This window comes from Oncorhynchus masou, chromosome 22 (assembly GCF_036934945.1).
Source record: "Oncorhynchus masou masou isolate Uvic2021 chromosome 22, UVic_Omas_1.1, whole genome shotgun sequence".
NCBI classification, from domain to species: domain Eukaryota; kingdom Metazoa; phylum Chordata; class Actinopteri; order Salmoniformes; family Salmonidae; genus Oncorhynchus; species Oncorhynchus masou.
This window is the reverse complement of record NC_088233.1, coordinates 46,011,395-46,036,869: the sequence shown is the minus strand read 5'-3', so window position 1 is coordinate 46,036,869 and position 25,475 is coordinate 46,011,395. Positions and strand designations below refer to the sequence as shown.

The window sequence follows — 25,475 nt, the reverse complement described above, 5'->3', positions numbered from 1 at the left end:
GCAAATAAAATTAAAAAAATGCGTTTGCTCTCAAGCTTAGCCTTTTCTTAACAACACTGTCATCTCAGATTTTCAAAATATGCTTTTGAACCATAGAAATTGACTAATTTGTGTAAGATTATGCAAAGCTAGCATAGCATTTTGTGTAGCATGTAGCACGCAACATTTTCACAAAAGCCAGATAACCAAATAAATAAAATCATTTACCTTTGAAGAGCTTCTGATGTTTTCAATGAGGAGACTCCCAGCCACATACCAAATGCGCAGTGTTTCCTGAAAGCGTCTGTGTGTAGGAGAAATCGTTCCGTTTTCTACATTGCGCCTGGCTACCGAAACGAACCGAAAATGCAGTCACCTACAACGTGAAACTTTTTCCGGATTAACTACATAATATCGACCGAAACATGGCAAACGTTGTTTGGAATCAATCCTCAAGGTGTTTTTTCACATATCTCTTCATTGACATGCAGTTCGTGGAAGCTTGCTTCTCTCTCTGTGCCCCATGGAAAAATACTGGCAGGTGACTTTTGCGCACCAATTTCGGCGCAGGACACCGGGCGGACACGTGGTAAATGTGGTCTCTTATGGTCAATCTTCCAACGATCTGCCTACAAATACGTCACAATGCTGCAGACACCTTGGGGAAACGACAGAAAGGGCAGACTCATTCCTCTTGCGTTCACAGCCATATAAGGAGACAATGAAAAACAGAGCCTCAAAAATCCTGCTCATTTCCTGTTTGAAGTTTCATCTATGGTTTCGCCTGAAGCATCAGTTCTGGGGCACTCACAGACTATCTTTGCAGTTTTGGAAACGCCAGAGTGTTTTCTTTCCAAAGCTGTCAATTATATGCATAGTCGAGCATCTTTTTGTGACAAAATATTGCGCTTAAAACGGGCACGTTTTTTTATCCAATAATGAAATAGCGCCCCCATAGATGTAAGAGTTAAAGAATGATTTTTAAGCCTTGAGACAATTGGATTGTGCCATTCAGAGGGTAAATGGGCAAGACAAAATATTTAAATGCCTTTGAACGGGGTATGGTAATAGGTGCCAGGTGCACCAGTTTGAGTGTGTCAAGAACTGCAACAATGCTGGGTTTTTCACGCTCAACAGTTTGCCATGTGTATCAAGAATGGTCCGCCACTCAAAAAACATCAAACCAACTTGACACAACTGGGGGAAGCATTGGAGTCAAGATGACCTGACAAATTTAGGCTGTTCTGAGTGAAAAAGGGAAGTGAAAGTCAATATTAGGAAGGTGTCGTAATGTTTTGTACACAGTGTATATTTCAATCTAGCCATCATTTATGTGACAGGTCTATTTTATGGCAGATAATGTATATTTATGGAAAACTTGGACCTTCGCTTTCTCTCCCTATAGCAACATAAATGGCATGGCCAATTCTCATGGCTCACTTGTCATGAGTGATGAGACTCCATCTACCTCTTAAGGTGGCGGACAAAGTACATGTGTAGCACAGGTGATTGTTCCTCAGCCTCATGGATCACATGCCCCGAGGCATTTCTAACAGTATGTGGTAGTGTGACAATGGATTGTAACCGTCACTGTTTCCTATAGAGTGCACCAGGGCTATGGAATAGCTCAAGAGGCCATTGGTTGTTCATGGATAGTGTAGATGACAGTGATTTGTGTTATAGCTACCAGGGTTGGGGAGTAATGAACTACATGTACGTACAGTGCCTTCAGTGAAGTATTCACACCGTTTGACTTACAGCCTGAATTTAAAATGGATTACATTTAGACTTTTTGTCACAGACCTACACACAACATTCCACATAATGTCAAAGTGGTATTCTGTTTTTAGACTCTTTTTTTTATTTTATTTTTTTTACAAATTAATAAAAAAATTAAAAGCTAAAATGTCTTCTGTCAACAAGTATTTAATCCCTTTGATATGGCAAGCCTAAATAAATTCAGGAGTAAAAATGTGCTTAATAAGTCAAATAATAAATTGCATCATTTCACTCTGTGTGCAATAATAGTATTTAACATGATTTTTGAAGGACTACCACATCTCTGTCCCACACACATACAATTATATGAAAGGTCCCTCAGTTGAACAGTGAATTTCAAGCACAGATTCAACCACCAAGACCATGGAGGTTTTCCAATGCCACGCAAAGAAGGGCACCTATTGGTAGATAAAAAAAGCATTCAGTGAATATCTTTTTCAGCATGGTAAGGTTATTAATTACACTTTGGATGGTGTATCAATAAACTCTGTCACTACAAAGATACAGGTGTCCTTCCTAACTCAGTGGCCAGAGAGGAAGGAAACCGCACAGGGATTTTACCATGAGGCCAATGGTGACTTTAAAACAGTTATAGAGTTTAATGGCTACGATAGGAGAAAACAGAGGATGGATTAACAACATTATAGTAACATAAATGACAGAGTGAAAAGGAAGCCTATACAGAATAAAAAAATATACCAAAACCTGCATGCTGTTTGCAATAAGGCACTGAAGTAAAACTGCTAAAATGTGGCAAAGAAGTTAACTTCATTTGGGGCAAATCGAACACAACACATTACTGAGTACCACTCTTCAAATTTTCAAACAATGTGGTGGCTGCATCATGTGATGGGTATGCTTCTCATTGGCGAAGACTAGGGATTTTTTTAGGATAAAAAGAAACAGAATAGAGCTAAGGTTGAGAGCTTCAAATTCCTTGGTGTCCACATCAACTACAAAATAGATTGGTCCAAACACACCAAGACAGTCGTGAAGAGGGCACTACAAAGCCTATTCCCCATCAGGAAACTAAAAAGATTTGGCATGGGTCCTGAGATCCTCAAAAGGTTCTACAGCTGCAACATCTAGAGCATCCTGACCGGTTGCATCACTGCCTGGCCTCCGACCGCAAGGCACTTCAGGACCTCTACGCCATCCAGGACCTCTACACCAGGCGGTGTCGGAGGAAGGCCCTAAAAATTGTCAAAGACCCCAATTGTCAAAGACCCCAGCCACCCCAGTCATAGAGTGTTCTCTCTACTACCTCATGGCAAGCGGTACCGGAGTGCCAAGTCTAGGATAAAAAGGCTTCTCAATAGTTTTTACCCCCAAGCCATAAGACTCCTGAACAGGTAACCAAAAGGTTACCCGGACTATTTGCATTGTGTGCCCCAACCAACCCCTCTTTTACGCTGCTGCTACTCTCTGTTTATCTTATATGCATAGTCACTTTAACTATACATTCATGTACACACTACCTAAATTGGCCTGACCAACCAGTGCTCCCGCACATTGGCTAACTGGGCTATCTGCATTGTGTCCCACCACCCGCCAACCCCTCTTTTTACGCTTCTGCTACTCTCTGTTCATCATATATGCATAGTCACTTTAACAATACCTACATGCACATGCTACCTCAATATGCCTGACTAACAGGTGTCTGTATATAGCCTCGCTACTCTTTTTTCAAATGTCTTTTTACTATTGTGTAATTTCTTTACTTACACACACACACACGTACCTTTTTTTCGAACCATTGGTTAGAGCCTGTAAGTCTACACCTGTTGTATTCGGCGCACGTGACAAATAAACTTTGATTTGAAGCACAGGCAAAATTCCAGAGGAAAACCTGGTTAAATCTGTTTTCCAGCAGACACTGGGAGACAAATTCAACTTTCAGCAGAACAATAACCTAAAACACAAGGCCAAATATACACTGGAGTTGCTTACCAGGATGACATTGAATGTTCCTGAGTGGCCTAGTTACAGTTTTGACTTAAATTGGCTTGAAAATCTATGGCAAGACTTGAAATTGGATGTCTAGCAATGATCAGAGCTCTAAGAGACTTACTCAGAAAGACTCACAGCTGTAATCTCTGCTAAAGGGGATTCTGAATATTTATGCAAATGATATATCTGTATTTCATTTTCAATAAATTTGCAAAATGTCTAAAAACATGTTTGCACTTGGCAATTATTATATAATCCATATTTCATCCATAAACACAACATGCAACAATTTCAATGATTTTACTGAGTTACAGTTCATATAAGAACATCAGTCAATTGAAATCAATTTATTAGGCCCTAATCTATGGATTTCACATGACTGGGCAGGGGTGCAGCCATGGGTGGGCCTGGGAGGGCATAGACAGGTTCAGCCAATCACAATTAATTTTTCCCCCAAAAAAGGCATAAATAGTTCTCAATTTCATCAGCTGTCTGTGTGCTGATCTCAGATGTTCTCGCAGGTAAAGAAGCCGGATGTGGAGGTCCTGGTTTAACGTGGTTACATGCCGTCTGGGGTTGTGAGGCAAGTTTGACGTACTGCCAAATTCTCAAAAACAGCGTTGGAGGCAGTTTATGGCAGAGAAATTAACATTACATGCCTTGTCAACAGCTGGACATTCCTGCAGTCAGCATGCCAATTGCACGCACCCTCGAAACGTGAGACATCTGTGGCGTTGTGTGTTAAAACTGCACATTTTAGTGTGGCCTTTTATTGTCCCCAGCACAAGGTGCACCTGTGTAATGATCATGTTGTTTCATCAGCTGCTTGATATGCCACACCTGTCATGTGGATTATCTTGGCAAATGAGAAATTCTCACTAACAGGGATGTAAACAGCTTTTTGTGTGTATGGAACATTTCTGGGATCGTTTTTGAAACATGGGACCAATACTTTCCAAATTGCATTTATATTTTTGTTCAGTATATATTTTTTAAGGGTAGCTTTAGTGTAACCTAACTTTCATTATGAAGTAATTGGTAGCTTGGTAATTATATTTTCAGAGTAGCTTCCCCAACACTGATGGCTACTGTATTGGTCTAAATACCAGTGAATCTACATATTCAGGTACTTGGATCTAAATGTAATTGAACTACAAAGTAACGGATCTAATGAATATGGCACATACAGTACACTGTAAAAAGGGAATTGTTCTGTTAACAATTTCAAGTAGTAAGTAGTTCTGATTAGTAATTTGAGGTGGTGGTGTATCAATGTTTAGCATTGTTTTATTTATTTGGTGATACACCTTAGCAGGCATTGTTAAGCATATTTCTCATTCCTCTAACAATAACTGGTGGTAGAACAGTAAGCGTTTTAGAGTGATGCGTGAGACTCTATCATTAAGAACGGTGCACAAAACCTTGCTGCTGGTGAGGAATGGCTCGTCTCATTATTGAACGTCGGTTTGTAGAAACTTTTTTATATATCTGTTCCCAATGAGCACCTCATCACGCAATAAGTGGCTTAATACTCTTTTAGATATATACTTTTATTTCTTCAAAACGTACATACAACATTGTGTACCACGACGCTATTACGTATTCATAACTTGCAAAAAAAGAATACCTCTATCAGCACAACAAAATCAGGTGTTTATGACTACTACTGTCACACCCTGACCATAGTTTATTTTGTATGTTTCGGTTGGTCAGGGTGTGATCTGAGTGGGCATTCTATGTTGGATGTCTTGTTTGTCTATTTCTATGTCTGGCCTGATATGGTTCTCAATCAGAGGCAGGTGTTAGTCATTGTCTCTGATTGGCAACCATATATTTAGGTAGCCTGGGTTTCACTGTGTGTTTGTGTGTGATTGTTCCTGTCTCTGTGTTTTGCACCAGATAGGGCTGTTTTCGGACGTTTGTTATTTTATTAGTTTAATCGTGTATAGTTTCCTTATTAAATCAAATGAATCACAACTACGCTGCATTTTGGTCCGCTCCTCCTTCCCACAGCGAAAGCCGTGACAACTACCTTATGATTTTAAGTAAAGACATAAAACGTAATAGAATCAAGTAAGAACAACTTATTAATAAATGTTACATTGACTTTAAAATATTAAATAATCAAAACTTGTAAAAACTCAATTGTTTAGATTAGCAGAACACAAATAAAAAATTATATTTCCTCAATAACCTAAAAGTTGTTAACAGTACTCAAAAACATTAAGTAATAAGAAATCTTATTGACATAGTACCACTTTTTTTATTTGAATTCTAGTGACCTTTGTAAATGTTTGAGTAGCACTATTCAATTTCTTTAATTAGTTAGACATTGATTTTTTTTTACAGTGTACTAACAGGTGTAGAACAAATACTATGTCTTGGAACTGCGTTGTATGGAAGGCCAATTCCAATGTATTCACAGTGCATTTGGAAAGTATTCAGACCTCTTGACTTTTTCCACATTTTCCACATTTCCTCAGCAATTTACACAGAATACCCCGTAATGACAAAGTGAAAACTGGTTTTTAGATTTTTTTTGCAAATGTATTAAAAATAGAAAACAGAAAACTTATTTTCATAACTATTCAGACCCTTTGCTATGACACTTGAATTTTAGCTCAGGTGCATCCTGTTTCCATTGATCATACTTGAGCTATTTCTACAACTTGGAGTCCACCTGTGGTAAATTCAATTGATTGGACATGATTTGGAAAGGCAAACACCTGTCTATATAAGGTCCCACATTTGACAGTGCATGTCAGAGCCAAAACCAAGCATGAGGTCGAAGGAATTGTCCTTAGGATTGTGTCAAAGCACAGCTCTGGGGAAGGGTGCCAAGAAATGTTTGCAGAATTGAAGGTTCCGAACAAACACAGTGTCCTCCATCCCATCATTCTTAAATGGAAGAAGCTTGGAAACACCAAGACATTTCCTAGAGCTTGCTGCCAGGCCAAACTGAGCAATTGAGGGGAGAAGGTCATTGGTCGGGGAGGTGACCAAGAAGCTATGGTCACTCAGACAGAGATGGGAGAAACTTCCACAAGGACAGTCATCTCTGCAGCACTCCACCAATCAATACTTTATCATAGAGTGGTCAGACGGAAGCCACTCCTCAGTAAAAGGCACATCATAGCCCGCTTGGAGTTTGCCAAAAGGCACCTTAAGGAGTCTCAGACCACGAGAAACAAGATTCTCTGGTCAGATGAAACCAAGATTGAACTCTTTGGCCTGCAGGCTAAGCGTCATGTCTAGAAGAAACCTGGCACCATCCTTACGGTGAAGCATGGTGGTGGCAGCATCATACTGTGGGGATGTTTTTTCAGTGTCAGGGACTGGGAGACTAGTCAGGATTGAGGCAAAGATGAATGGAGAAAAGCACAAGAGATCCTTGATGAAAACCTCCAGATCGCTCAGTACCTCGGACTGTGGTGAAGGCTCACCTTCCAATGGGACAGCAACCCAGCCAAGATGATGCAGAAGTGACTTTGGGACAAGTCTCCGAATGTCCTTGAGCGCCCCAGCCAGGGCCCGGACTTGAACCCGATCAAACATCTCTGGAGAGACCTGAAAATAACTGTGCAGCGACTCTCCCCATTCAACTTGATAGAGTTTGAGAGGATCTGCAGAGAAGAATGGGAGAAACACCCCAAATACAGGTGTGTCAAGCTTGTAGCGTCATACCCAAAGAGAAGTCAAGGCTGGAATCGCTGCCAAAGGTGCTTCAACAAAGTACTGAGTAAAGGGTCTGAATACTTACAGTACCAGTCAAAAATGTATACACATACCTACTCATTCCAGGGTTTTTCTCTATTTTATACACTGTAAAAAAAAATGTGAATACATAAACTATGAAATAACACATGGAATCATGTAGTAACCAAAAATGTATTTTATATTTGAGATTATTCATAGTAGCCACAGCTTTGCGCAATCTTGGCATTCTATCGACCAGCTTCCTGAGCTAGTCACCTGGAATGCATTTCAATTAACAGGTGTACCTTGATGTCTTTCCTTTTTAATGCATTTGAGCCAGTCAGTTGTGTTGTGACATTGTAGGGGTGGTATACAGAAGATGGCCTCACTTGGTAAAATACCAAGAACAGCTCACATAAGCAAAGAAAAACGACAGTCCAACATTACTTTACTTTAAGCTGAAGGTCAGTCAATAAAGAACATTTGAAGAATTTTGAAAGATTCTTCAAGTGCAGTCGCAAAAACCATCAAGCGCTATTGTAACGGTTCTCGTCATCTGAGGATGAGTAGTCAAGATCGGACCAATATGCAGCGTGGTACGTGCCCATGTTCATATTTGTTAAACAGAGAACACTAAACAAGATAACAACGGCGAATGAAATGAAACAGTTCTGTAAGGTGACATACAGAATACAAACACCCACGAAACACAGGTGGAATAAGGCTACCTAAGTATGAGTCTCAATCAGAGACAAGACACCTGAGAACCATACTAGGCCAAACTCAAAAACCAACATGGAAAAACGAACATAGACAACCCACCCAACTCACGCCCTGACTATACTAAAACAAAGACCTAAATAAAAGAACTAAGGTCATAACGTGACAGCTATGTTGAAACTGGCTCTCATGATGACCGCCGAAGGGAAGGAAGACCCAGAGTTACCTCTGCTGCAGTGGGTACGTTCATTAGAGTTACCAGCCTCAAATTGCAGCCCAAATAAATACTTAACAGAGACCAAGTAACAGACACAATTCAACATGAAATGTTCAGAGGAAACTGCGTGAATCAGGCCTTCATGGTCAAATTGCTGCAAAGAAACCACTTCTAAAGGACACCAATAAGAAGAAGTGACTTCCTTGGGCCAAGAAATGCAATGGACATTAGACAAGTGGCAATCTGTCTTTTGGTCTGAGGAGTCCAAATTTGAGATTTTAGGTTCCAACCACCGTGTCTTTGTGAGATGCAGAGTAGGTGAACAGATGATCTCCGCATGTGTGGTTCCCACCCTGAAGCGTGGATGAGGAGGTGTGATGTGCTTTGTTGGTGACACTGTCAATAATTTATTTTGAATTCAAGGCACACTTAACCAGCATGGCTACCACAGCATTCTACAGCGATACACCATCCCATCTGGTTTGCACTTATTGAGACTATCATTTCTTTTTCAACAGGATAATGACCCAACACACATTCAGGCTTTGTAAGGGCTTTTGGACCAAGAAGGATAGTTAAAACAAATGTTTTGCTTTATTTAACTAGGTAAGTCAGTTAAGAACATATTCTTATTTTCAATGACAGCCTAGAAACAGTGGGTTAACTGCCTGGTTCAGGGGCAGAATGACAGATTTGTACCTTTTTTACCTATATTTTTACCTTGTCAGTTCGGGCATATGATCTTGCAACCTTTCAGTTACAAGTCCAACGCTCTAACCACTTGGCTAGCTGCCGCCACAGGAGTGATGGAGTGCTGCATCAGATGACCTGGCCTCCATAATCACCCGACCTCAACCCAAGTGAGATGGTTTACGATGAGTTGGACCGTAGATTGAAGGAAAAGCAGCCAATAAGTGGTCGGCATATGTGGGAACTCCAAGACTGCTGAGAAAGCTGTCATCAAGGCAAAGGGTGGCTACTTTTATGAATCTAAAATGTAAAATATATTTTGATTTGTTTGATGCTGTTTTGGTTACTACATGCTTCCATATGTGTTATTTTATAGTTTTGATATCCTCACTATTATTGTACAATGTATAAAATAGTAAAATTAAAATAAAAAGGGTGATCCAACTTTTGACTGGTACTGTATATAAACGTGATATTTCTGGCTGGGTTTTTGTAATACATTTGCAAAAATGTAAAAAAAACAAGTTTTTGCTTTGTTATTACAGGGTATTGTGTGTAGATTGATTAGGGAATAAATACATGTAATCCATTTTAGAATAAGGTCTTTAACATAACAAAATTCTGAAAAATTTGAGGGGTCTAAATTATTCCCGAATGCACTGTATATGTAGATCAGCTCTTGCTTTGTGGATACTGGCCCACATGTGTTGTGCTCCTTTTTTAACTTGGAAACCTGTGAGAGACTTTTCTCTCTGTACTTTTGAATCACTATCCTAGACAGCCCACTATTACTCTGAATGTGTCTCTGCAGTAAACTTAATTAACTCCCTCTCCGAACCTCTACACTGTGACTTGGGGCCAGATTAAATTACCACACCACGGTGCTTGCAAATTATAATCACTGACTCTGAGAACCCACTGAGTCCCTATGGAGAATGCCCCAGGGCCAGTCCACTCACACAGGTTAATGTCCAATCAGGAGATAGGTCAAAAGGTCCCTGGACTTAGATACATCAACATCTCTGGTGTCTAATCAAACAACTGGCCCACCTCATCCATGCACCGAGGAAGGGAAACAGTCTGAAATATGACTGGGATGTATAAATGGATATCTAGGGAATCCTCTATCGGCAATGTTATCACGTGTGACGTTGTCAGAGATGGTGTTAGCCTATAGGAGGTGAGGGGAAAGGTAACTGGAAAAGACCTTTGTTATTAGTTGGTGGTGAATGGTTGATTGGTGGTGAATGATTGGTTTGTTAATGTTCTTGCTTTGTATCCATTGGAAATATTTTTCTTGAAATGGTAATTCCACCATGTAGAATATACTTCACTTCCAATTGTTATCTCTCTCTTACATAATTTCCTTTCACTCTTCCTGTCTTTAGGTCAGTTGGCAGCGGGTACTTGTGAGATAGTTACTCTGGACCGGGACAGCAGTCAGCCACGGCGGACCATAGCACGACAGACGGCGAGGTGTGCCTGCAAAAAGGGTCAGATTGCAGGCACCACGAGAGCCAGTCCGGCTTGTGTAGACGGTAAGAACCAAGATCCACCTCCATCCTTAACTTTCAGAGCTTTCCTCAAGGGCCTCTTGGGCCACCACCCCCTGTGCATCTAAGACCATTTCTGATGTTGTGGTTTACTCCGTTATCTCTGTTAAGGTGGTTTAGGCATCTCGAATGGAGTGTTGCATTGCATTTCATCACCTGCTGTCCTTGTCCTGGGTGCCATCTGGGGAGAATTGGAAAGCAGCTGCTGGATGCACATCAAATTGCCTCTCTCTGTGGGGTTGCATTGTGCTTATATTACTTTTTGTGCTTCAGCGGGTACACTTGGATGTTTTATCAAGTTGAATTACCTTCTCTCCCTTTGCGCAACACTTACAAAGACTATTGACAAAAGCCCTCATGGATCAAAAAGCCCCCATGGATCAAAAAAGGCTGACATTTGCATTTTTCCAGTGATTTGTATCCTTTCTATAATGTTGCCTGGCACCAGAGCGATTATTTTAGGCACCCTCAACTTTGTTTTGGCATTTTGTGAACGCTGTGACCTGTTTTTCCAGCTTTACTGTTGACAACTTGCCTTTGACACTCTTCCTGCTGCAGTTGTTGCTATGATACCCATGTACCTGAGTGAAGCACATAACACAACATCCTAATAACAGGTTTAACACCTGAGGTGGCTGGTGGTTGTCATTGCGTTTAAAAAGATGTTGGCAATACATCTTGGGTGACCTTTACTTACCTAGAGCATGGCACATCTTTGCAGGCTTGGTATTTATGTCAGGTCGCATCTTAGCTCGTGCACTCACTTTCTTTTGTTGTTTGTTCCATAAATAAACATTGGCGAGCCATAGAGCAGTGTTTACTCTATCAGTGGAAAAACAAGTGAGATTTCAGTTATTTTTAATCTTCCCTTCAGTTCTCAAAGTCCTCAGGCTGCAGTACCAAATGCTACAAATGTCTCTTTTCTCTATCCCCATTCCACAGAGGTCACATTTCAAACAGGATAAGCCATATATCCATCACAGTTTAAATCCTCTGCTTCAGCCAAAGTGCAAGGATCTGGGCCAACATATCACAAACATTTGAAAAAATTAGTCATCTTTCATGCAGTGTTGTCCTTTGCTCATAATGAGTTGGATTATATTTAGAAAGGCTCAATCAGAGAGTAGATTGTTTCTGCCTTTGTAGAAATGTTGTTATGGAATGGTTTCACCTGTGACCTCGATCTCATTGAAAGACCCTCAAGGTCTCTTTTAATCACACAAGGAACAGCTCCCATTTGCAGTCACAAATTACTCTCGAAGTAATAATGAGTGTAACATTCCATCAATGTATGAGTTGAGAAGGAACTAGAGAATTCAACAGAATCAAATAAAAGCAGTGGTTGGTATACACTCTTGGTAATAAAGGTACGCTTAGGGTACAGTATTGTTCCCTGGGGTACAACAAGATTCAAATACTGTCGTGACGTGACTATCATTAATGTGATGACTGTTATTTATCGAATCAACTAACTGTGTTTAATTGTTTGCTCGATTAAATTAATCAAGAAGAAGTTGTTTAATGAGTTACCATCTCCCAAATTAAACTCGAAGATATATAAATTATATATCGATAACAGGCACTTATTAATCATTACCTCATATCAGTCTCATTCTGAACGTTTCAGACTTCTTGAATCCGCAAGAACCCCGTTCTACACAAATGTATTTCATTATTTTTTTTCTAACTAACTAAATAATAACACAGAATACACATATACACTTACATGAGACAAAAGTTCCTAGTGGACTGACAAGATATGACCACGTGTTACACATATGGAGAGGGAGAGGCAAAGAGTCAAACTTATTGTACATTTAGGAACTACCCTCAGAGTAATTATAATACTTTGCTCACAAACTGCCGCCCGTTTGGGTAATAAATGCAATGTAGTTACTTGTCTTTGTTCGTTGTCTCTCTGTTGAAACCAACCAATCCTTCTACGAGGAAGGGGCTGGATGGGTGTACGGTTCTGGTTGTCCATCAGGGGTCACAATGTCCTACTTAGTTTTTCCAGCTTGTAGGGGATGTTTCTTCAGATGCACCAATGACTGTCTGAGATGGCATCTTCTCCTTCCTTTCTCGGGTAGATAGTCAAGTTCTAGATCCTTTTACATGCACAGCTGTAAAGTGTCACATTTTCTGGTCTTCATCTTCTTCACTTGTGTTGAGAGGGTCAGAGTTTATAACTATTTCAACGTGTGGCCAATGCTCAACGCTTTTCTGGTCTGATAGGTGAGGTTATCTTCTCACCTCATGTTGAGTCTTTGAGATTCAACCATTCGTAACTTTCAGCTCATGCTGTCCGTCTACTGGACTCAGCATTTCAAACGTTTCGACTACCTTCTCACGTTTTCTGGTCTGAATGTAAATATTGTTACCAAGGCTTTTATCCTCGGGTAAAAAGGGGGTGCTCCATCACGCCGACACAATGTTTGCGCTCACTTGGGTGTGGTTACCGACTGGGCAAAGGTTATGAGAAACTAAAATCACATTTCTATATTAACCAAAATACTCTCATACTTAATCATATATTTTACACAACATTTAGATGTAAACTTGACAAATAGAATTTCAGAGTTACAGTTATTTTGTTACACCATCCTTAATGACATCACAAAATAATAAACAATATCTCATGATTATTCTTTAGATCCACACACACCATTCCAAACATTCGGATGTCAGAAATAATGTTCCAATGTTAACTTTTTTGAGAAAAAAGTTTTGGCGGCAAGTCTCTCTACACACAGCACAGGTCTGGGTATCTGTCAGCCATTTGCCAAGCTGATCTAGCACCTTTTGATCCTCACCCAGGAGAATCATGACAATGCACATAATGTACCTTAAGAGGTATAGTACACATAATGATCTCACATGGTACAGTTCATTGCATTTTAAGGTACATAAAGAGTATAACAGTACATTTTTGGAAGCAATATTTTGAATATAAATGTACAAAAATCACTCTCACTCGCAAAAATAGGGGTACGGTTTCAAATCAAAAATGTTATTGGTCATGTACACACATTTGCAGATTTTATGAAAGGTGCAGCAAAATGCTCATGTGATTTAGCTCCAACACTGCAGGGGTATCTACCAATACAATAACAATACCCACATTTTCAACCAAAAGATAAATAACAGAACAAATAATATCAGAACGAGCAATGTCAGAATTTGTTTCGGGTGTTGCTAAAATCATGATTTGGTCAAACAGTAAAAGTGCATTATCCTCAGGATTCCTTTAATGAAAGTGTCTTCCCTGCCCCTGTACCTGTGCCTTTGCTGGGACCTGTTGCTGTGATGAGCGAGCCACTCTCTTCTCCCCCATGTGTTCGAGAGAAAAATGTCACCTGATTTGTATAGCATTTAAAAGTCGAAGTAATACTTAATCTCTATTGAACATATTTTTTTTGGTAGATATTCTAGAGTCTGAATTTGACATTAAAATGTAGCAAATATAGCCCTCTAATATTATTTTCCACTTAGGGTAGATGTTGATTTACTTTTTCACTCGTGAGTTCCAAATATCTCTAATGGTCGCCCCAGCATCAGTATTTTAATACACGTGACATCAGAATGCAATCACTGTTCCAAAATGTGATTGTTACGCAACAGCACTGTTAACCTGCGCTGCCCGTAAACCATGTCACAAATAATTTTCTAACAAGTTTAAGTTTCTAACAAAAGTTTGAATTGAGGTGTGTTCCGCCTCCTCATTAATTCACTTTGAAGTAGCCCATTTCACTGTTGCGGAAATGTGTGTTTGAGGCTTTACTGAACTGGACAAACGTATCTCTTCAATGACAGCCCTATCACCTCCCCTTCATTGTTGTTTTCCTTACAAATAATAACTTTGGACATGTGTGCATTCCAATCAAAGTAAGTGCCTTATTTTCTGTATATTGTGTTGTCATTTCTACTGTAGCGTATGTATGTATGTATGTATGTATGTATGTATGTATGTATGTATGTATGTATGTATGTATGTATGTACAGTGCCTTGCGAAAGTATTCGGCCCCCTTGAACTTTGCAACCTTGTGCCACATTTCAGGCTTCAAACATAAAGATATAAAACTGTATTTTTATGTGAAGAATCAACAACAAGTGGGACACAATCATGAAGTGGAACGACATTTATTGGATATTTCAAACTTTTTTAACAAATCAAAAGCTGAAAAATTGGGCGTGCAAAATTATTCAGCCCCTTTACTTTCAGTGCAGCAAACTCTCTCCAGAAGTTCAGTAAGGATCTCTGAATGATCCAATGTTGACCTAAATGACTAATGATGATAAATACAATCCACCTGTGTGTAATCAAGTCTCCGTATAAATGCACCTGCACTGTGATAAGTCTCAGAGGTCCGTTAAAAGCGCAGAGAGCATCATGAAGAACAAGGAACACACCAGGCACGTCCGAGATACTGTTGTGAAGAAGTTTAAAGCCGGATTTGGATACAAAAAGATTTCCCAAGCTTTAAACATCCCAAGGAGCACTGTGCAAGCGATAATATTGAAATGGAAGGAGTATCAGACCACTGCAAATCTACCAAGACCTGGCCGTCCCTCTAAACTTTCAGCTCATACAAGGAGAAGACTGATCAGAGATGCAGCCAAGAGGCCCATGATCACTCTGGATGAACTGCAGAGATCTACAGCTGAGGTGGGAGACTCTGTCCATAGGACAACAATCAGTCGTATATTGCACAAATCTGGCCTTTATGGAAGAGTGGCAAGAAGAAAGCCATTTGTTAAAGATATCCATAAAAAGTGTTGTTTAAAGTTTGCCACAAGCCACCTGGGAGACACACCAAACATGTGGAAGAAGGTTGTCTGGTCAGATGAAACCAAAATTGAACTTTTTGGCAACAATGCAAAACATTATGTTTGGCGTAAAAGCAACACAGCTCATCACCCTGAACACCTCATACCCACTGTCAAACATGGTGGTGGCAGCATCATGGTTTGGGCCTGCTTTTCTTCAGCAGGGACAGGAAAGATGGTCAAAATTGATGGGAAGATGGATGGAGCCAAATACAGGACCATTCTGGAAGAAAACCTGATGGAGTCTGCAAAAGACCTGAGACTGGGACGGAGATTTGTCTTCCAACAAGACAACGATCCAAAACATAAAGCAAAATCTACAATGGAATGGTTAATAAATAAACATATCCAGGTGTTAGAATGGCCAAGTCAAAGTCCAGACATGAATCCAATTGAGAATCTGTGGAAAGAACTGAAAACTGCTGTTCACAAATGCTCTCCATCCAACCTCACTGAGCTCGAGCTGTTTTGCAAGGAGGAATGGGATTTCAGTCTCTCGATGTGCAAAACTGATAGAGACATACCCCAAGCGACTTACAGCTGTAATCGCAGCAAAAGGTGGCACTACAAAGTATTAACTTAAGGGGGCTGAATAATTTTGCACGCCCAATTTTTTAGTTTTTGATTTGTTAAAAAAGTTTGAAATATCCAATAAATGTCGTTCCACTTTATGATTTGTGTCCCACTTGTTGTTGATTCTTCACAAAAAAATACAGTATTATATCTTTTTGTTTGAAGCCTGAAATGTGGCAAAAGGTCACAAAGTTCAAGAGGCCGAATACTTTCTCAAGGCACTGTATTTGTATAAAAGACAGAACATACAGAGCTCCATTTACGTTTGTGTAAATATATTAAATATGAACGTATTTGATGAAATATTAGGTACGTACCTTTGCGATTTATATTCACTTGATTGAGATATATTCATTTGTTATTAGTGCAACTTAGTTTTTGCCCCCCAACTCTTGCACCTTCATTGTACTGCTGTAAGTGTGTTAGGATAAAAGTAGGAAGTTGGGCCTTCGGGGGGAGAAGTCCTAGCTAGACACGGGAGCGGTATAGTCTTTTGTCCATACAGACAGGTCATATTATGTATTTTCCATGCCAAGTAATCTATGCTTTTATTTGAAATAGAGAATCTTTTTTTGTTAGATATAAGAAGAATAAACCTTTGCAGCATATCCCTGGATCTCATTGAATGTTTTGGCCGTTTTGGAAACCTTGAATGTGGACTGTATGCGTACAAAGAAAAAAACGCTTTCAGGCTAGGGCAGTGGCTATGGTAAAGAGGAAAGGAAGCCACTACACACGTGTTTCCTCTTCATTATTATGCATGCCTCAAGGAACATGCAAGCAACCTTCTTTCTGGAAGAACCTACCATATTGATGAATGAAGTGATAACTAAAGGATTTCCTCTTTGAATAAATGTAGTTATTTACATGGAGGTTGCTTCCTAAGTATTTGCACAAAGCAACAATTAATCTACACAATGATAAAATGTTTGCAGGTGTTCAGGTGGGTTCAGACCAATTTATATATACTGTAAGATTAATCAAATGTGGATGCTTGACTGCAGTTAATTAGTTATGCAATTGGAGAAGGTTACAATGCATTATTATGCAGTGTTGTCAACACATTGTTTCCCGATTCTCTTTCATTTCTTTCACTCTATTTTCCTCCATATTAAAATTATTATTGTCTGTAGTGATATTAGTCTCACATCCTTTACCACACAGCAAATTGGCCAATGTTACCTTGTGTTGATTTTTCAGTGTAACAATTCGAGTGTTGATTCAGGTGTTAAATTAGCAGTCATTGTTGTAAAAGAACCCAAGTGTTGGTGTTAATAACCAGTGTTTAACCAAAACCGCGGCCAGCATTATCATATCTCCCAGCGGGTAGATTTTAATATCTATGGTTTTGCATGTACATTGATTAATTAATCTTATGCTACTCAAATATAAATAACATATATTTTTTAACTACTCCACATGTTACTGAAATAGTTGTATCAGTTTAGATGGTATAAGTAGTCTCATGTCATCATCTTTCCAACTCGGCAGTCATTTTGAATGCAGGATGCGGGTGAGGAAAACAAATACAAATGTTGCACATCCAAACTCTGGTTGATTTCAATAAAAATTACTCGCATATCAGAAGAGCCAAATCTATTTATAAAAATATTTAAAAAATTAGATATGAATAATATTTAAATTAATAGATTTAACTAATTCAAAGAACGAAAAAATATATAAAATAATATAGTCCTAAATGCTCAAGCGCACACATATTCATTCTGTCTGCTCAGACTAATAGCCTCACCTGTTGTTCCTGTCAATCAGACACGCAGTGCCAACCAATGAACCAACTCACTGTCACACACTTAACAGCTGTGAAAACAACAGCTGGAACATGAGTCAGAAGCACAATAGCATTTGGATGCATTTTAATAATGTAGACAATGTTAAAGCACAGTGTACAATTTGCCTAAACAAAATCTCATATAGCCGGTTCTACGCACAACCTACACCGGCATATGCGAACTGTGCACCCAACTGTGAAGCTTGCTGTAGCGAGCTTCGAGAAGCTAGTGGGCCTGCTAGTGATAGTGGTGGTGGAGATGTATCCACTCAGCCAAGTAGACCTACGCCGCAACCCACAGCAACGCAGTCTTCTATGGACCAGTTTATGCCATAGTCTATGTCTGTAGCAAAACAAGGCTAAATTGATATTGCATTGACTAAAATGATTGCCAAAGATTTCAAGCCATTTTCAATCGTGGAGGACAGCGGTTTTAGTAATCATCTAAATCCAAAGTACACAATTACAAGCGAGAAAACCCTTTCAAAATCACTTATTACACAATTGTACAAGAGCACACATCAAGGGTAACCACGTCAAACATGTCAGTTACATGTCACTTCATTGAAGATCTTTCGATGTCTACCTGTCTTCTGGACTGCTTTGAGTTCAGCGACAGACACACCTCAGATAACTTGGCAGAGGAACTGTTGAGAGTTGCCAAAGAATGGAAAGTAGATGGAAATGTGGTCTGTTGTGTTAGTGACAATGCAGCTAACATAACCAAAGCCATTAAAATGTTTAAATGGACCCAGTGATGCCAGAGCGATTGATGAGGCTCTTCAAAGAATAACCTCAGCAGCAGGGAGGGACAGCCCCAGCAGTCAGCTGGCTCAGGCACCAGGGCAACTGGATGAAGAGAGATCAGATGGAGCAGAAGCACTAGAAGTAGTGCCACAAACATCTGCTGTTTGAGGAGAGAGCAACTGGGGATGCAGCACGAAGGAATCCCTCCGCAGATGCCTTAATGGAGGTCCGATCCCATTTGGAGGAGCCCCTCCAAATAGATCTGCAGATCCTCTGAGCTGGTGGAAGAACAAGGCCTCTGTCTACCCACATCTTACTAAAGTCATGACAGGGTGACTCTGCATAGTGGCCACATCCGTTCCCTCTGAGAGGGTCTTCTCAAAAACAGGAAAAATAATTACTGGGAGAAGAAACCGCATCAGCCCCTCGAAAGTGAGGCAGCTTGCATTTCTGAATGCAAATCTCTCAAAAAAGCAAAAATATGGTCAGCATTGCTGTGTGCTACTGGTTATAACATGGCAATAAAGAAGAGAGAGAAAAGAGGGACCAGTTTAATATTTTAAGTTGGATGATGCAATTTTGCACATTATTTATTTTTCTGAGATATGGTGCAAAATTATATTATTATGTTGTCAATCGGGTGTATAAGAGGCGAAGTCAAGTGCAGGAGAGTTGCGTGAGGTGAACAGGCGCACTTTTATTTTAGTACCAAAACAAGAGCACTACATAAATCAAATGTGCTCAAAACACGGAACATAACAAAAGTAAAGCGTGTAATAAGACAGCACAATAACATGAAACAATTACACACAAAACATGATGGGAAACAGACGGTTAAATACAAGTAGATTGATTCGGGAAATGAAAACCAGGTGTGTATGGAAACAAGACAAGACAAATGGATATATGAAAAATGGAGCAGCGATGGCAAGAAAGCCGCTGGCGTCGGTCGTCGAACGCCGCCCAAACAAGGAGAGGAGCCGGAAGTCGGAAGTCATGACAGTACCCCCCCCCTTGACGCGCGGCTCTCCTCACGGGCCACCTCCTATGTCTCCTTCGCACGTCTAAACCAGTCGTCCACCGCAGGAGTCTCGATCTGAACCTGATGCCATGGTGCAAGATCCGTCTGGTACCCCAACACGCACTGAAAATGGGGAGAGGTTAGTCGAGGAATGGTGAAGTGAGTTCTGTGCCATCTCGGCCCAGGGCACAAACGCTGCCCACTCCCCCGGCCGGTCCTGGCAATAGGACCGCAGTAACCTGCCCACATCGTGATCGACTCTCTACCTGCCCGTTACTCTCTGGGTGAAAACCTGAGGTAAGGCTAATCAAGACCCCCGGACGTTCCATGAACGCCTTCCAAACTCTCGACGTGAACTGGGGACCCCGATCCGACACTATATTCTCAGGCACCCGTAGAGCCGGAAGACATGTGTAAACAGGGCCTCCGCAGTCTGTAGGGCCGTAGGGAGACCAGGCAGAGGGAGGAAACAACAGGACTTAGAAAAACAATCCACAACGACCAGGATTGTGGTATTTCCCTGTGAGGGAGGAAGTTCCGTTAGGAAATCCACTGACAGATATGACCAAGTTCGTTGAGGAACAGGTAAGGTATGTAACTTACCTCTGGGCAGGGGTCTCAGAGCCTTACACTGGGCACACTGAGCAGGAGGAGACACAAAATGGGCCACCAGTACTTCCCAGTCAGACAGCACACCGTCCGACCGAACCCCGGATGAGCAGAGGAGGGTGACGTGTGGGCCCAAGAGATCAACTGGTCATGGACAGCAGACTGAACGTACGTACGCCCAACGGGACATTGGAGGGGAGCGGGCCCTGTACGCAACGCTCAATGTCCGCATCCAGATCCCACACGACCGGCTCTACCAGGCAGGAGGCCGGGATTATGGGAGTCTGATCTATGTGCCGCTCCTCTGTGTCATACAGCCGGGACAGTGCATCTGCCCTCTTATTCTGGGAACATGGTCTGTAGGATAGGGTACACACAAAACGGGTAAAGATCATGGCCCTCCTTGCCTGACGAGGATTCAGTCTCCTCGCTGCCCGGATGTACTCCGGGCAGTAATTGGCAAATCCTAAAAATTGCTCCATTCCTTTACCGTGGTGGGAGTCGGCAAATTACATTCGGCTGCAATGCAGTCACTCCCCATCTCCACGCTTAATGTGGAAATTTCTCAGCCTTGACGTACAGGTCATGCTACAACAGTCGTCCAAGTACCTTGTGCAGCAAGGACACATGCTCGGCGCGTGTAAATCAGAATGTCATCGATATACACCACTACACCCTGCCCGTGCAGTTCCCTGAAAAACTGATGGAGCATTCAGCAACCCGTATGGCATGACAAGGTACTCATAATGCCCTGTGGTGGTACTGAATGCTGTCTTCCACTCGTCTCCCTCCCGGATATGCACCAGGTTATACGCACTCCTGAGATCTAGTTTTGTGAAGAAGCGCGCCCCATGCATTGACTCAATCGCCGTGGCGATACGAGGTAGTGGGTAACTGTACCTCACCGTGATTTGATTGAGACCTCTATAGTCAATGCACGGGCGTAAACCTCCATCCTTCTTCTTCACAAAAAAGAAACTCGAGGAGGCGGGTGAAGTAGAGGGCCGGATGTACCCCTGACGCAGGGATTCAGAGACATATGTATCCATAGCCATCGTCTCCGCTTTCGACAGGGGATACACGTGAGTCCTGGGAAGCGCAGCATCTGCTAGGAGATTCATCCTACAATCACCCCGTCGATGAGGTGGTAATTGAGTCGCCTTCTTGTTACAGAAAGCGAGAGCCAAATCGGCATATTCTGAGGGGATGCGCACAGTGGAGACCTGGTCTGGACTTTCCACCATAGTAGCACCAACGGAAACCCCTACACACCTCCCTGAACAGGGGTGCTGGACGATGGAACCGACAGAGCCCCCTCTGGACATCTGTGGGTGACCAGCAGGTTATCCAACCGGATGGACAAATCCACCAGTTGGTCAAAGGAAATGGTGGCATCCCTGCAGGCCAGCTCACATCGGACGTCCTCTCGTAGGCTGCATCGATAGTGGTTGATGAGGGCCCTGTCGTTCCAACCTGATCCGGCGGCCAAGGTCCGGAATTCCAGAGCAAAGTCCTGGGCCCTCCTCATCCCCTGTCTCAAATGGAAGAGCCTCTCCCCCGCCGCTCAGCCCTCCGGTGGATAGTCGAAGACAGCCCTGAAGCGCCGGGTGAACTCCTCGAAGTGGTCTGGCTCCGTGTCTCCTTCTCTCCACACGGCATTTGCCCACTCCAGCGCTCTTCCTGTGAGGCAGGAGACGAGGGTGGCCAGTCTCTCCCCTCCTGAGGGAGCTGGGTGCACAGTGGCCAGGTAGAGGTCCAGTTGTAACAAGAATCCCTAGCACTGTGCTGCCGTTCCATTATCCTCCCTGGGAAGGGAGAGACGGATCCCACTGGAATTCTCTCCGGTTGGAACGTGTGGAGACAACCCCAGTTGTGCTGGTCGAGGCTTCCTGTCTCTCCCAGCGGTCCATGGTCTGGACAACTCGATCCATCATGGCACCAAGATGATGTAACATGGCCGAATGTTCCTGGATATGCTCCTCGACTCCTCTAATCGGGGTACCTGCTCCTGCTGACTCCATTGGAGGTGTGTAATTCTGTCAATCAGGTGTATAAGAGGCAAAGTCAGGTGCAGAAGAGTAGTGTGAGGTAAACAGGTGCACTTTTATTTTAGTTCCAAAACAAGAACACTACATAAATCAAATGAGCTCAAAACACGGAACATAACAAAAGAAAAGCGCGTAATATGTCAGCACAATTACACACAAAACATGATGGGAAACAGAGGGTTAAATATAAATAGATTGATTGGGGAAATGAAAACTAGATGTGTATGGAAACAAGACAAGACAAATGGATATATGAAAAATGGAGCTGCGATGGCTAGAAAGCCGGTGACGTCGAACGCCGCCCGAACAAGGAGAGGAACCGATTCGGCCGAAGTCGTGACAGTTGTTCAGATTGTATTTGTTTGAATTGTTACATTTATATGCACTTTGTTTATATACATTCAAAAAGTTTTACTTTAAATGCACATGTGTAATAACATCCTTCTTTTTTACATTTATTTCAATTTGTGGGATGCTGCAGTTTTGTATATTGTTATTTATTTTTCTTTGATCTGGTGCAATAGTCTATTATGCTGTTCAGATTGTATTAGTTTTGAATGGTTCGATTTTTTGCACTTTGTTTATATACATTAAAAAGTTATACTTTAAATGCAAATGTTTTAATAGCATTATTTTTTATAACAAACCAATACATTTTTAAATACATTGTGGTTAATGTAGAGTATAATTTAAAGAGAATTGTTTTCACACCAATCATAGTCAAATTATCGCAAACTGTTTGACTTGTTTTAATACAAAACGTGTTTTTTTAAGCCGGGTCTTTTGATGTATGTGAAGGAGAGGAGACAGGTTAAATAATGCTTTTTAAGCCTTGAGACAGTTGAGAATGTGTGCCATTCAGTAGTACAGTGGGGCAGAAAAGTATTTAGTCAGCCACCAATTGTGCAAGTTCTCCCACTTAAGAAGATGAGAGGCCTGTAATTTTCATCATATGTACACTTCAACTATGACAGACAATTTGAGTGAAAAAAAATCCAGAAAATCACATTGTAGAATTTTTAATGAATTTATTTGCAAATTATGGTGGAAAATAAGTATTTGGTCACCTACAAACAAGCTAGATTTCTGGCTCTCACAGACCTGTAACTTCTTCTTTAAGAGGCTCCTCTGTCCTCCACTCGTTACCTGTATTAATGGCACCTGTTTGAACTTGTTATCAGTATAAAAGACACCTGTCCACAACCTCAAACAGTCACACTCCAAACTCCACTATGGCCAAGACAAAAGTGACTCCCCATCCCGGGTCCGGGAGCGTAATCATGGACTGACACTAATTAGCATAACGCAACTTACATAAATATTCCTAGAAAATATTCCTATACATGAAAATCACAAGTGAAATATATTGAGACACAGCTTAGCCTTTTGTTAATCACCCTATCATCTCGGATTTTCAAAATATGCTTTACAGCCAAAGCTAGACAAGCATTGTGTAAGTTTATCGATAGCCTAGCATAGCAATTTGTCCAGCTAGCAGCAGGTAATTTGGTCACGGAAATCAGAAAAGCAATCAAATTAAATTGTTTACCTTTGATGAGCTTCGGATGTTTTCAGTCACGAGACTCCCAGGTAGATAGCCAATGTTCCTTTTTCCAAAAATATAATTTTTGTAGCCGAAATAGCTCCGTATGTTCTTCACGTTTGGCTGAGAAATCGACCGGAAATTGCAGTCACAAACGCCAAAGAATATTCAAAATTAGCTCCATAATATCGACAGAAACATGGCAGACGTTGTTTATAATCAAACCTCAAGGTGTTTTTCAAATATCTATTTGATAATATATCCACCGGGACAATAGTTTTTTCAGTAGGACCTATTGTAATAATGGCTTCCTCTGTATTTTACGCGAGAATCACTCTGAGGTGACATCAGGTGACCACTTACGCAATGTAGCCGCTTACGGGTATTCCTCAACATAAATGCTTAAAACTAAGTCACAATGCTGTAACCTTGGGGAATACGTAGAAAACGTAATCTGGTTGATAGCCCATTCACTGCTCAATAGGGATGCATTGGAACGCAGAGCTTTCCAAAGATGAGTAACTTCCGGATTGGATTTTTCTCAGGCTTTCGCCTGCAATATCAGTTCTGTTATAGTCACAGACAGTATTTTTACAGTTTTGGAAACTTTAAAGTGTTTTCTAACCTAAGCTGTCAATTATATACATTTTCTAGCATGTTGTCCTGACAAAATATCCTGTTTACTCTGGGTGCGTTATTTTTCCAAAAATGAAAATACTGCCCCCTAGTCACAAGTTTAAACAGGTCAACATTCACAAGGCCGCGGGGCCAGATTGGTCACCAGAACGTGTACTCCGAGCAAGCGCAGACAAATTGGCAAGTGTCTTCACTAACATTTTCAACTACCCCCTGACTGAGTCTGTCGTGCCTACATGTTTCAAGCAGGACCACCATAGTCCCTGTGCCCAAGAAAGCAAAGGTAGCAAACAAACCAAACAAATCCACAGATGACGCAAACTCATTTGCGCTCCACACTGCCCTTTTCCACCTGGACAAAAGGAACACCTATGTGAGAGTCCTGTTCATTGACTACAGCTCAGAGTTCAACATCATAGTGCCCACAAATCTCAACACTAAGCTAAGGACCCTGGGACTAAATGCCTCCCTCTGCTACTGGATTCTGGACTTCCTGACGGATGACCCCCAGGTGGTAAGGATAGGTAACAACACATCAGACATGCTGATCCTCAACATGGGGGCCCCTCAGGGGTGCGTGTTTAGGCCCCTCCTGTCCTCCCTGTTCAACCGTTGACTGCATGGCCAAGCATGACTCCAACACCATTAAATTTGCTGAAAACACAACGCTAGTAGGCATGATCACCGACAATGATGAAATAGCTTATAGGGAGGAGGTCAGTGACCTGGCCTTGTGGTGCCAGGACAACAACCTTTCCCTCAACGTGCGCAAAACAAAGGAGAGGATTGTGGACTACAGGAAAGGGAGGGCCAAACATGCCCCTATGAACATCATTTACATTACATTTACATTTAAGTCATTTGGCAGACGCTCTTATCCAGAGCGACTTACAAATTGGTGAATTCACCTTATGACATCCAGTGGAACAGCCACTTTACAATAGTGCATCTAAATCATTTAAGGGGGGGGTGAGAAGGATTACTTTATCCTATCCTAGGTATTCCTTAAAGAGGTGGGGTTTCAGGTGTCTCCGGAAGGTGGTGATTGACTCCGCTGTCCTGGCGTCGTGAAGGAGTTTGTTCCACCATTGGGGGGC

The 25,475-nt window shown here is 41.4% G+C and overlaps 1 protein-coding gene across 1 annotated transcript in view; it reads left to right on the top strand.

The window, feature by feature from the left end:
- Window positions 1-25,475, top strand: part of LOC135509571 (chemokine-like protein TAFA-5) — a 250,525-nt gene that overhangs the window by 113,127 nt on the left and 111,923 nt on the right. The window contains exon 2 of the mRNA XM_064930336.1: window positions 10,420-10,569. Coding sequence (XP_064786408.1) covers window positions 10,420-10,569 — 150 coding nt within the window. The remainder of the gene's footprint in view (window positions 1-10,419; window positions 10,570-25,475) is intronic.